At 36.9% G+C, this 14,838-nt stretch overlaps 1 protein-coding gene across 1 annotated transcript in view; it reads left to right on the forward strand.

Moving 5' to 3' along the window:
- Positions 1-14,838, forward strand: part of TAFA1 (TAFA chemokine like family member 1) — a 523,951-nt gene that overhangs the window by 1,595 nt on the left and 507,518 nt on the right. Inside the window, exon 2 of the mRNA XM_051980516.1 lies at positions 1,036-1,156. Within this exon, the coding sequence (XP_051836476.1) occupies positions 1,039-1,156 (118 nt within the window). The 5' untranslated portion in view covers positions 1,036-1,038. The remainder of the gene's footprint in view (positions 1-1,035; positions 1,157-14,838) is intronic.

The raw sequence follows: 14,838 nt of genomic DNA on the forward strand, positions 1-14,838 counted from the left end.
GGAACAAATAATCTATAGTTGACTGGACAGGCAGACACCGCCCTCTCAACCATTGGTTGCCTGGGGAAAGTGCCTTCTTTTAATTAATTTGACCAGGTAAAATATAATACAAGTTGCTATTCAGAAAACTGGACAACATGGAGCAGCTAAGCTGTTGAGTTCTGAGGATGCTCATGGATACCCACCCACAGGACAGATAAAGTAGAAAAGTTTAATGACAGGTGGGTATTGACCATTGGATATCCACGCACACCTAGTCACATAGATTCAATCACACAACAAGTGTGCCTGGGTGATCTGTGCCAATAAAAGAAGCAGAGAGATTTTCAGAAAAGGAGAAGCTAATTTTAAATTCTGGCTTCCTGCATGACCCCAACTCACACTTTCATGGCATCTGAAACTCATTGTGGCCTAATATAGTTTAAGAGTTTAAATCCAACCGAAGAAATGGTTTCCATACAATGTGACTTGAAGAAATGAGGATTTAGTTTAGAAGACAACAGAGTGATCAATAATTAACGCTTGAGAAGTAAAACAAACAACCAAACCAACAGAACCCAATAATCTGTAACCTCCTCAGCTGATGTCAGATTCAAAAAAAAGTTGGAGTGAGGATGAAGGAGATTGAGGTACTTAAAAGGAGGCAATATATCTAAGACTGGGAATGCTGTCATTAGTAGCTCAACCTGGGAAGAAAAGAAGGTTTGTTCTGAAATCCTGAAATTAAATACTCAGGACTAAAGCCAATAAGGAAATTGGAAATGATTTCATAGACATATTAGAAAATCCCACCCCCTTCCAGGCTGTACGTGTTGAGAGTTCCATGGAGGGTGTGGAAGTCTCAGTTGTTCAGTGCTCTTCAGGGCTTTTGACCAGGGTTGTACATTGCATATGGTATGATCTCTCTGCCCTCTAGCCTGTAGTCAAAGCAGCAGAGGGATAGTCTCTTTGTGAACTTCCCTCCTCATTAGTATTGACTGTGTGATGATGTGCTTAAGGGTAGAGGTAATAACTCATATCTAATGTTTTATTTAGAGTATGGCTATGGTCTCTGCAATGTCCTGGGTCCTGTATTTGTGGATAAGTGCTTGTGCAATGCTCCTCTGTCAGGGATCTCTTCATCACACTTTCCAACAGCATCACCTGCACAGACCAGGTAGGAACAATGAGCTACAACAGGAGGTTGTTCTATTGCAGCCTCCTGTCAATTCTATTGGTTTCTTTATAAACAGATGGGTGAATTGCACTTGGCATGGAAATCAGCTTGGCCTCCACTCTTCCCCCCACTGCTTCCTTTGAATCACGGTGGCTATTTCTGGTTGCCCTGATGTGTAAGCTCTTTCTGGTTTGCTGAAATGCCCCTGAGGCACACTTTCCCATTAACTTCTCTGGGAAAAAAAAAAAAAAGGAGGGGGTGTGGCTTGCCATAAGAAAGCCTTTTTAAAAGGCTGGTTTGGTTGGTATTGTGTGCGGCAAGGTTTGGGTTTCTTTCTGCTCCCCAAGGAAAGCACTGAGCAAAGTCCGGGGAGATCCGGGGTGCTCAAGGAAGTGTTTTTTTTTTTCTTTCTTTCTTCAGTGAAAAAAAAAATGTGTCTTTAATTTCTTGTGCTGTATAAGTCACATGTAACTGCCCTGGTATATCTGTGTCTAACTAAGGAGTCTCTGAGAGTGAATCATAGCACTTTGGTGTCAAGTTAGCAATGAACTTTTTGGTATCTGAATTTTTTTTCGCCTTCTTGCCCCTTTCTATTCTTCTGGTACGTCTTGACAATTTATTCCTGATGGATTTCCCAGGGTCAAGTTTTCCTTAGCCTGGAAGCTCGGTAATGAATTTGCGTTCCCAATTGCATGCAGTTTGCCTCTCATTTTCTGTCTGAATAGGTCATTTTTTTTTTCTTCCACAGACTCATCCTACCCATGCTGATTTTTCTCGGTTCTTTCCCTCTATGCTTTCCATCGCTTAGTTCCCGGCACCTCCCTACCCCCCACCCCCTTTTATCTCCCCTCTTCTTTCTCCTAAACGCTTCCTTTTATTCTTAAATCCATTCCCTCGCAACCTCCCACTTCCTATTCCCAGCTCAGGACTTCGGAATAACCCCGTACCTGGCTGAAGCCGCTGCCTTTGTCCCAAAGGTCCAGACGCCCAGATCCCAAACCAGCTCCTACCTCCATTCTGCCCCCTCGTATCTCCCCCATCCCCAAAAAACACCATAACCTCTACTCCTGATCTCCCCCATCCTATCCCCGCCCCAGCCCCATCTGCTCTGCCTGAGGTGCCTCACCCTCCCGCCCCCCAAAGCTTCCAGGCTCTTCCTTTCTGCCATCCCGTGGGTGGGTGGCGCTGCAGCCATCCTTCCTGCCCCTGGGGCGGGCGTTGGGCAGAGGGCGCAGCTCCCTCAGGGTCGGGCGTGCCCAGAGATGGGGGCATCCTGCCCACTTGGCACTTGACCTTGTCCTCCGTTTAGGGCTTGTGCCTCAGACCCCCAAGCGTGGGAGAGCGCGCAGCTTCTGGCAAGGGGCCGGTCGCTCTAGGCTGGCAGCTGGTGGCCTGCCGGGCTCGTCCCCGCCCACTCACTCTCGCCACCGCCCCGGGACGCCCGATCCGAGCTGCACCCGGGAGGGAACTGGCCAGGAGCTGGGCAAGAGGGCGCTAGGGAAGAGGCTGTCCCCAGCCGGAACTGACACCTCACTGCCGCCTGCCTCCGGGAGGCGGGAGTGGGCTGGGGGGCAGAAAGAGGGGGCGTCGCCCCTGCAGGATGGGAATGGTTCCGCGCTCTCTCAAAAGGAAAAACCTGGCTGGCTTCATTTGGCCTCTGTCCCCAAAGTGGACACTCTCATTCTGCCAGCTTTTTCGTGCGATTTTCCCATCTCCCCAGTTTTCGGATAAGCTACATTTGGGAGCGTACACAATGGATTGTTTCCTACTAATGCCAAACACCTTTTTTCTCTTATTCAGAGTCCGTTCATATACATAGAGCAGGTTTCCCAGCATGCCAGGGGCTGCTAGCGTGCAAATAATCCTTTCTGAGTAGGGCTTCTCAGTTCTCAAAGTGTTACTGGCCCCGAAGTGCTTTTGTAGTCAGGTTGCTTGCAAATCTCAGCCCGATGACTTGCTTACTGGATACCCTTGACAAGTTACCTCACTTTTCTGGACCCTATGTGGACATAGGACCACAGATTAAGAGCTAAAAGGAAGCCTTAGGATCCTTTGCATCCAACCTCCTCATTTGATTGAGACTTAGGAAAGTGGAATCCAAATGACTCCAAATACAGACTCTAGATGATCTGCCAAGTGCCTTTGAACTCTCTGTAGTTTGGTCCTGTTTGACGCCAACAGCCCTTTAAAGCAGACATGGAAGGGCTCATTTCATCCATATTATAAATGAGGAAGTTGAAGAGTTTATTGGCTAGATGTCCAGTGCTTATTTCTGATGAGTTTATTCAACTTTCACAGTGAAAGAAAGTACCAATCTTCTTTGCTTTCATTGCTATCAGCAGAGATTAAGGCCATCAATCTAGGAAACATCTTATGTCCTCATTTATTTTGGTAGGAATCTCTAATATATAAGTATATTTTTTAAAGGGAGGATGTTTGCTTTTTTCTTTTCCTTTGCTAATGAGAGTCAGAATGTTATTCTACTTGGCTCTTAAATCTTCAGATAAAGGAATGAAATGTTTCTGAAAACAGAAGCGGGAACTATCCTTGGTTTTCTGAGACAATCAGGACCCAAAGGAACAGATAAATAAATTAATAAGCAAAAGGAAAAATGTCATCTCATTTTCTAAAATGAGTTAAACAAGTGACATTATAAGAAAAAAATGAGCATCCAGCAGATCCAGAGACTTGCTCCATTTGCCTAAGCTTGAAAAATCACCTCCTTTATGGAGCAAGAACAAGGAGGCACCAAGTGCATACCAAGTATCAGGGAAATGTGAAAAATGACAAATCTTTCACTCAGAGCCCGGCTACAGAGAGAGTGAAGGTTTTACAGCTGCCTCATCACCTGCTCAGTAGCAGCAGAGCTCTTTCTCTTGCAGGCAGCTTCCCCCAGCCCTCCATGAGTAAGATTGATGGTGTTCTGGTCCTGAGCAGCCAATTTCAGTCTCTCAAGAAATAATCCACTACATTGACAGATGAGTGGAATTTGACGGCATGTTCACCTCATTCAGATTGTTCCGCACCTGGATGGCACAGTTCAGGAGGCTTCTTTAGGGGAAACTATTAGAGATTTTGGACAATTTTTGCTGTCATACATAAAATCAAGACGATGTGGTTAGCTAAATATACATACATATGTGTATACATATATGTGTATATGTATACACGCATATATACATCACTGAATGAATTTGCTAGCTGTGTCCTCCATGGAATGGGTTTATACATAAAAGGAAGGAAAATATGTTAACTAGAAAACTGACTGATTTTAATATATTCGGCTGCAGTCCCTAAGTACTTTCTATTTTTCATATTTATGTTATTAGGAATGCGCCATTTACTTCCAGTTACTCACTGTTTAAGGGAGATTAAAACATTCAATCAAATAAGGATGCATTTTAAAATTACACAAATGAAGGAAATATGCTGTAGATGAACAAATTTATAATTTCAATAATTGAATAGTTAGATACATCATGTTTTTATTTTGGAAGCAGCAGTGTAAGAAATCACTGTTCACCAATGGAATAGTCCTTATGCCTCTCTTCATTGTATGGCTGTGGGTAGAATGTGTAATTTAAAAGAGACATACCAAACAATTAAACACTCAATAGAAGAATTACCTTTGTTCTGGGTAATTAGAATGGACAGTTTCCACTCTGTCTTGTACCTGATGAATGTCAGACTTTCAAAAGCATCCATCATGGGATGGCAGAGAAGCAAAATGCTTGAGTGAATTTAACTTTGTAGACAGCCTTTGCTCTGCACAGTTAGATATAATAAAGGTTTCTTTTCTTGATAGATAAACTTATAGGAGGAGAATATCATGCCCGAAGGATGATAATACCCAAACTGTTTTTTTTTTAATTCCTTAAAACTTGATAACAATAATGATCATCCCTAAATGTTTCTCAATGGAACATTGTTCATGAAAAATTCTGCACCCTCCAAAATATTATTTTTTCTATTTATACTTGTTTTTTTTTTTTAATTACAGGGAAGAAAGTCTAATAAACCAATAAGGGCCAAGAATTTACAAGTACTGCCATATTAGTAGAATGGTATAAAGCAGACTTATTGAAAGATTATTAAAATGTTTTTCTCTCACATATCCGACTTACTGACAATAAATATACTGAGATATCACTTTGAAACCTTAAAGTTTTATATATCATATCATTAGTAATTATAATATTATTGCTATAATAAGATCAACGTTTGGAGTAGGAAGGAAACTCAGGCCATTCAAGACAACTATTTCATTTAACACATAAAGAAAATGAATCTCACGGAGGTCACAAGACATTTCTAGGGTCATACAGGCAGTAAGTAAGCTTAAGAAGCGTATTTAAACCAAGTTTTTTGGCTGCAGAGTTAGTGCTTCTTCCACTATAAAATTCATTGGATACTGATTACTATTCATTTTAAAATGCAATAGCTTTTTGTTGTTGTTGTTGTTGTTAAAGTAATATTAGGAAAATACCTTTCTTTGATAATAGCCTTTACTATATATGTGTTCTACAAACATTTGATGTAATAGAGTATATAATTCAGAATAACCTCTAATTTTTAAGCATGTAATTCAAGTATTATTATTCAAGAAAAAGTCTTTAGTGCAAATAATATATCCAATGCTTTTATAATTACATGTATAAACATATATAGATATATGTATATATGATAGCTATGATGTTGATATATCTATCTAGATATAGATACAGATTATATATCAATATATAATCTGTATCTATATCTCTAAATATATAATAAATGCATGTATCTATTTATATGCGTGTAATTGTATATAAACATATGTGTATGTATATACAAAAAGAAAGAGAGACTGAGACAGAGAGAGAGAAAGAGAATGAGAGAGTGAAAGAGAGGGAGAGAGAGAGAAAGAGAGAGGGAGATTTGAAGTGATAACAGCCCCAGAAGCAGGTCCCTGTTAGAGCTTTACAACACAAACACTGCTAAAGTTGTTGAATTGGTCTAAGGATTAAAGTGGACAGGTTGTGATTTGCGGAGTTAGCTGGGTGCAAGTGATAGTCCATTGATCATCTGATTGAAGGTATTGACTTGGTCCCACAGAGACAAGAAGCAGACACTGACATTTGGCAAAATACTAAGATAGCCAAACAGAAGATAGATTTAAAGATGGGGATTAACAAAATGTTATACCATCAATGCCCCTGATTTATTAAAAAGCAAACAAAAAACAACTTCACTTTTATAATAGAAAACAACTTCTCTTATAATATGTAAATTGACATTTATGTCATCTTAGGCAAATGTCCTTGCTGTTGATTTTTAGAGAGTGAGAGCTTCTTTCAGCATGCTATCAAGCAAAAATGTTGCCAAGACATGAATCTTAGTTTCTTAAGCCATGTTCAGGATGTCCATTTAGGACTTTAGTTCTAGAGTATCTAAAACTTGGGGAACAAAAGATGGAATTGGAAATATGTCAATGATGATGCTCTTCATTTAAAAAAAATTATTGGTAGGAGAAAGAAAGAAAATTGCATCAGGGTTATCTAAATAGCAGAGAAGATCCAGTTTTTCCCTTGGGGAGTTTTTTCTAAGATGTCTGTTATCTTCCTTCTTCTAAGGCATCTTCTATGTCATATAATCAATGACATATTTCTCAACTTGTCAAGATTACTTAAAAACTACTAATAAATTAAGAAGTTATCATATGATATAGAGAAAGAATGAGCTTCAGTGCTCATCTAATTCATCCCTGTCATCATAATTTGGGAAACTGAGGCTCAGGGAGGGAAAGGTACTCCCAAATTCACATCAAGTGAGAAGCAAAGCCAGGATTCATATTCAGGTTTTGTGATTGTAAATTCACCTTCCATTATATGATGTTCCCTGAGTATGATACAGGGGACTGAGAAATACTCTGGAGTCTGAAAACCTAGGTTCAAATTATACCTTCAAAGTGCCCTGTTTGCTTCAGTAACTAGCATAGTGGTTGACACATAGAATGTGTTCAGTAGAAGCTTATTGACTGACTAATCTTTTCAGGACCTTAGCTTCCTAAACTGTAAAATAAAAATTTGGGATTAGTTGACCTTCCAGTTCCCTTTGAGCATTAGATCTATGCTATTATGATACTATGAATAAAATAAATTTCGCCTTGTCAATGTAATTCATACATATCTATGCAATATTTGGACTCAGATATTTGAGGTTGTTGTTATGGGAACAAATATCACATTTGTCAAAAATAATCTGAAGAAGAATATGCCGTCCAATAAAAGCAGGGTTTAAATTTCTCAGCATGCCAAATCTGGTCTCTTTTTTTTTCCCCATGGATTTAGGAGAAATGATTTGGTTTGTGGAGGATAGAAATGAGTCTTCAGCTGCAAGAGAGAAAACAAGTCTTTTACTTTAAGATCCCTTTGTTATGAGAGGAAAATTTTCATTTCATCTATTCTATCTTGGAAAAAAAAAACACTAGACTGGTGTTATTTTTCCCCCCACTGGGGTGAAGGGAAGATAAATGATGTTGTTAGCAATATTGTGCAAACCAATTGAAATCCCCAAAGATGATGGATCCAGGGCACTCAGGGAATCCTCTTGTGTAGCAAATTCTATCCTCCTTCACCCACTCAAGATAATAAAGGTCCAATGGAAAAAAATGATAAATGTCATTATCGCCACTATCTTCTCACTGAAGATGAATATGATGAGCTATACCCTACTCATTAAAACTCATTCTTCTCTTTGAGCTCAGGAGGATTAAAACCAGACCTTATTCTGAATCTGGAATGGTGACAATCATCTCTCTGCTGTCCCCTGGATTCTCAAGTGGCCATGGTGCAAGTACCAAGGTCCAGATCACATTGACTCATATATTGTCCCACTCCTGCAGAAACTCAGTTTGGGGACTATAAACTTTCACCAAGCATAGCATAATTCTCTTTGTTGGGTTAGACCATAATAACATGAGAATACACAACGTTTGTATTTCAGGTGTTACCTTCGAGGTGGAGACTTTCCTGATTTGCTCTTCCCTTCAGATGTAACAGTCTCCCTCCCTATTGTATTTGCTTTTACTTATCTGCACATCAGTGCATAGTGGTGCTCATTTTTTTCTCATAACATGGTTTTCTTTTTCACAAAGTACCATGAAGTCCTGAACCCTTAACTTGTCATCAGCATGAAACAATTAGGAGATTTGTGAATGGCCATTTTCCTTCAATAAACTAATTTTTGTCAAGTGTGTGTATATATCTAATTTCAAAGTCTAATGAGGTTTTTATATTAGTAACTAAGTATAGTAGGTGAGTTTTGTTTATTTTGAGTATTCTTTATTCTATTATTGGTTAATTCAGCATAATTTACAATAAATTATTATAAATATTTTCTTTTATTTATGTCAAATCAATAAGCATTTAAGTATTTGCCATGTGGACAAATGATATACTAATATACCCAGGGAGAGATAAAATAACACAGTATCCAAAAGCATGCCTTCCATCTAATGAAACAACAAATTCTTTAAACTTAATGTTATACATATAATGGCTCCATTAGAATACTGACTCCTGCAGGTAAGTGACTATTTCAGTTTGCGTCTCTCTATATAACCCTTTGCACATGCTAGGAACTTATGACATATATTTGGTTTGGTTGTTGAATTGAATGGAGTTATCTCATTCCCCTACCTGTCAAGGGAATTGGATTAAATTCTAATAAATGAAGTAAAGTCCTCTGATTTAATTCCCAATAATATATTTAAACATAGATGAAGCAAACAAAAGTTAGAAGTCTAGAAAAACTACTGAAATAAAAAGCCAGTGCTGCTGGTGGAATTCACCCTGAATCTGAATGACTTATGGATTATATCCAATAAATATTTATTGATTAATGGGAGGATTTTATACTTGGAAGAAACCAAATGTTTTGACTTAAACCTAACAGTGGCCTCCAATTTATATCCTTTCCCTTTTTACAAAAGTAAATATATTAGTGAAAGCTCATACCTGAAACCACTGCAGTCATATATCCTATCATAAAAAAGTTTATCACAGTCTTCATAGACAGGCAGAGATGAGGAAGCTTTGATCTGAAAGGGAGGAGAAAAATTAGGAGAGGAAGATCCAATGAAGTAGAAAAAGTGACAAAAGGGGGAGGCTGAGGACACTAAAATCAATTTTGTCCTTTTACTATGGATACCAAAAGCAATTTGAGCAGAGAAAGGAAGACCTTTGGGGGTCATTTATGATTTCAGTACATTTTTAAAATTTTCATAGGATAGAATGCATTAGCTTTAGCAAATCTTAGGTAAATATTTCATTTTTAATGAATTTCCTCTTCATTTTTCAATAAATTGACTTAATCTCCTTTAGATATGAGTTGTGGAGTAAAAGCTTTTGTTTGTTCTTTGGCTAAAAAAAAAAAAAAAACTGAGCTGAAGAAACTCTCCTGGGTTCATAGTGACTAGAGTCTTATTAAATTGTTTCCACTTCATGAATACATTATAATTATAGATTATATGGTATTATAGAATTTTATATATATATATACACATATATATATATGTATGTATATATATATGTAGGATTATAGAAGCATTCCAAATATAACCTGTTAAATTGAGAACTGGTCACCTGACCTAATTACCTGCTGTAAAAGCATGGTTCTATCATGGCAGAACAGGCAGGAATTTGTGCAGCCCAGTCAATAAGAGAAACCTGAGAAAATGGACTTCTGAACTCTCAAGACATTATGAATAATATCACCTTGGGAAAAGAATTGAGATAATTTGTAGAAGTAAACATTAAGAATAAGAAGAGACTTTAGGGATACTATTACTCCTACTTCTACTACATCCTAGAAACTAAATGGTGCTGTAAAATTTTCAAAGCCCTTCAAAATTTTGTTATTTTATCATTCTACCAAAATTGGCAGGTAGGTGCTGTCATTATTCATTTTTTTACTGATAAGGAAATAAAGGTAGATAGATATTAAGTGATTTGCTCAAGGCCACAAACCTCACAGGTGTCTAAGGTCAGATTTGAACTCAGGAATTACTAACTCAATTTCTAACCCAACATTTTAAACCTGCACCACTTAGGAAAATTATAAAAATCAGAATTAGGAAGTACCAAAACAAGGAATCTAAATAGATTCATTCATTAACTCCAAATACAATATTTTTCTTTTTTTCTTATGGCACCATGCTGGTTATCTAATTATCACTAGGTTTCCCTATTGTGCTCAGAAAAGTATATATGATGCTAGTGACCATCAAACAAATACCTAAATATCCTCTAATCTCACTTTTGTTATTTATCAAAACTGTTTAGTCAATACTATGCTGTATGACTAAGAAAAGATGGAAGGAGTGATTGATAAGCTCATTGAGGCAGATAGAATTACATAATATTGGAACTGTGCTGTTAAAAAATAATATTTCCACTACTTTATAATACCATTTCCATTCTTTCTGTCTCTGTCTCTGTCTCTCTTTCTCTCTCTCTCTCTCTCTCTCTCTCTCTCTCTCTCTCTCTCTCTCTCTCTCTCTCTCTCTCTCTCTCAAAAATGGATATATAGAAAAAGGTATAGATAGTTTTTCATATATGTGTATATATTCACTTGTAAATTACATAGGTATGTGTATTTCTTGGTAGTCCTCTGGAATACCTAGAAATGTATTCTCTGTATAAAGTACAGCTTCTACCTATTTTATTTTAGAATATTAGGTTCTTATCCTGGAAAAGGATCTCAAAGTCATCTATTTCAATCTCCCAAGGAAAGAATCCTTTCCATTATATCCCATAGTGTCATTGACTATGCATTTGAATATTTCTAATAATTTCTCAGTGCTTTTCCAGGCCAATTAACTTCAATAAACATTTATTAGGATCCTACTATGTGCAAAGAATTACTCTGGGCACCAGAGATACACAAACACAAAATAATATCTGCCTTTGAGGAGTTTATATACTATTCAGAGATAAACAAATATATATATATATATATATATACATATATATATATGCAAATAGGTAAACAAAAATGGATATACAAATTCATTTTTTAAAGTAATTTCAAGAGGGAGAGAGTGACAAGTGTGTAATAACTTTGTGTAAGAGCTGACACCTAGGATTCCCTTATAAGACTGCTAAGGATTCTAAAAAGGAGAGTTGATAAGGGTGATCAATGCACCTATGAGAGACCACTTGTTTAAAGATATCTAACCAAGTTGAAAAATGAAGGTTGACATGTACAAGGAATAGGAATGAAAGAATAGTTTGTTATCATATCTGGGAGGAAATGTTAAATGTCAGGCTGAGGATTTTGCATTTTAATTTCAAGAAAATAGGGAGCCACTGGAGAGTTTTGAATAGGGGAGCAACTTGGTCATATAAAAGCTTTTGGAAAATTCATTGCTCACTAGTTTTGGTTCATGTAAAATATGCATATACATATTCCATTCGTGAACATTTCTTCTTTATTTTTGAAAGATCAAAACAAAAACTAACTGAAAAGGGGGAATTCTTTGCCTCACTTAAAATCTGAAAAAAAAATGTTTCTTAAATTAAAATGAACACTCACTGCTTCAATAGCTTCCTCTGGGCCCTATTGTTTACAATTAGACCCACATCAGTACATGTTTGTTTGTTTTTTCCTCCATTTTTCAGGTGCACAACCTATGCAGCAACACAATCTGAGTCTTAGTATCAGTTCATTTGACTCCATACTATTTCAGTTTAATAAGTTGACATAAGGCATAAGGCCTAGGAGGAAGAAAGTTAGTTCAAAGGATAGAGTGCTGGATTTAGGATTAGGAAGGCACTAGTTCAAATACTGCTTTAAATGTTTGCTAGCTATGTGACTCTTAGTAAGTCTTAGTTTTAGTTTCCTCAGATGCGAAATTGGGAATAGGAATAGTACCTATCTTATATGGGGTTATTGAGAAAAGCATATGAGATTATGTGAGTAGGATGCTATGAATATCTCAAAGCCCTCTTTTCTAGCTAGTTCCTAGGGTTGTTGTGAGAATCAAATGAGATAATAATTATAAAGGATTTAGCATAGTACCTAGCACATAGTAGGTACTATATGAATGTTATATTATGCCATAGAAATATTAAGATGGAAAAAGATACAAAACTTAAGTGAAATATTTCTGGTATCCATTAGAATTAGCTTCCTTTAAGTTTCTAATTTCTACATGAAATCATTCCCAATAAGCTTTGCTGATAATGTTTATCTTCATATATATGTGTGTGTGTATATATATATATATACAGAGAGAGAGAGAGAGAGAGAGAGAGAGAGAGAGAGAGAGGAAGAAAGAGAAAGAGATACAAAGAAAAAGACAGAGACAGAGACAGAGAAACAGAGAGACACAGAGACAGAGACAGAGACAGAGACAGAGAGAAAGCAGGAATTGTATTTTTCCTTGCTTTGTAATCTCAGTTTTGTTCTAAAATACATGGTACCTACTAATCAGTAAATAGATATTCCTTTAGAACTGGAAACTGAGTCAATGCCTCTCAGCTGGAGAATTGCTGAATAAATTATGATATATGAATATTATGGAATATTTTTATTCTATAAAAAATGATCAGTAGGATGATTTTAGAAAAGCCTGGAGAGACGTGCTTGAACTGATGCTAAGTGAAGTGAGTAGAATCAAGAGAACATTATACATGGCAAAGCAAGATAATAACATGATCAGTTCTGATGGATGTGGTTCTTCACAGTGACATGGTTCAGGCCAGTTCTATTGGTCTTGTGATGGAGAGAGCCATCTGCACTCAAGAAAGGACTGTGGGGGCTGAGTGTGTATCACAACATAGTATTTTCATTTTTGTTGTTTGCTTGCATTTGGTTTTCTTTCTCATGTTTTTTTTTTCCTTTTTGATCTGTTTTTTTTTTCCTTGTGCAGCACGATAAATTTGGAAATATGTATAGAACTATTGCACATGTTTAACATATATTGGATTATTTACCATCTAGGGAGGGGATGGAGGAAGCAGGGAGGAAGAACATAAAATTTGGAACAAAAGGTTTTACAAGGATGAATGGCAAAAATTATGCATGTGTTTTGAAAAAAAAAAAACAACAACAAAATTAATTAATTAATGTTCCTTCATTTGGTAATAAAATCAAGAAAAGATAATGAATCAATTAATAAAAGTATGAATGAATGTATAAAATACAATTTATTAATCATTTACTACATGGCAAACATTGTATTAAGTCCTAATAAATTAAAAAGTCCCTCTTCTTAAGTAGTTTTCAATTTAAGAGGGGTTAATCACTCACAGAGAGTGCCATCATCATTGAGAATATTAAAGTCAGCAGATCAGGCTATGAGAACTCCTAGAGAGTTGTTGAGTAATTTTTTGGGGGGAGGTATTTTTTAAAAGGAATTTTCAGTAACATTCCATTTAAATTTGAAATATTTTCCTACTTTAAATAATGGGGATCGTTTTTAAAAATCAATCTAATCATTAAACTGAGAAAAATCAGATCTTGTTCCAGAGACAAAAGAATTTCTTAGAGCAAAGTTCATCTCCCAGAAACCCTGTCAGCTTTCTATCTCTGCTAGTTTACTTTCAAAAAAAAAAAAAAAAAAAGGAGGGGAAAGGAAAGATAAGAAAAGAAAGCCTATTAGAATTTGTATTTTGGACAGCATCAAAGCAGAAAGAATCTAAAGTTAGTACTATCGGCTTAGGGTAAATTTTCAAGCCAACCTAAAATGAGGTCATAAATCAACTCTTCAGCTTTGCACGGGGGTCTCCAAAACTTGAACTTGATTTTTGATAAGATTTTGTTTTCAAATCTGTAAACAGGGTGGATAATCAGGGATTTGCCATTGGAATGCTAAATTTTGAGTGTGCTGACCGTGCACATTATTTTTCAGTATTATAGAAACAAGAGTTTATTATCTGATTAGTGAGAATCATGTTTAAATGGAAAACACATAGCAAGTTGAGGTTCTTGTCTACCCTATCCTGAATGGTAGCCAAGCTTTCCACACGCAGGTGTGTGAGGTCCCTGCCTCAGGGTCTTAACCCACTCTCCCTCTCCTCCAGATGAAGGTGAGCTTTATATCGCTTGCTCTGAGTGCTATTTCCGATGCTTCTGAAATTCCTAATTTCAATTCTGTTACCTTAAACATTATCTAGAGGGCTTAGAAATGCCCTGGTTTTTCTGATAAGCCCTTTGCTAGTTTGCAGCAGCCTGTCCATTCTGAAGTGTGAAATTTCAGTCCTCTGGCTGAATTGGAACCATTGCACATCGGCATATAGTGTAGGCATATATTACAGAAAGCTGTTCCATGAGCATAACATTAATGCATCATGACCAAAGCTCACCAGGAGCAACACGAAACTCTGCAGCATGGCTTTTGGGGGACTTATTATCTTAATTCACTCTATATTGGGGCCTAGGGAACAAGAACTGCTCATTCTAGGAGAAAAGAGAACAGTGATGAGCAGATGCAAAGAATCAATCATAGTATTTCAGAATTGTAAGCAACTTTGGTGGCCATGTAACTCTTCCACAATAAAAAATGAATACCTTCTAGAACATATACTAAAAATCAGCTAGCTTTATTTGCAAAGATCTACAGTGAAAGAGAAACCTTTTTCTCTTAAGGAAGTCCATTGTCTTTTGGGACATCAACGAGGATGAAGATGAGGATGAGA

The sequence above is a fragment of the Antechinus flavipes genome, chromosome 1 (genome assembly GCF_016432865.1).
Source record: "Antechinus flavipes isolate AdamAnt ecotype Samford, QLD, Australia chromosome 1, AdamAnt_v2, whole genome shotgun sequence".
Classification (NCBI taxonomy): Eukaryota; Metazoa; Chordata; class Mammalia; order Dasyuromorphia; family Dasyuridae; genus Antechinus; species Antechinus flavipes.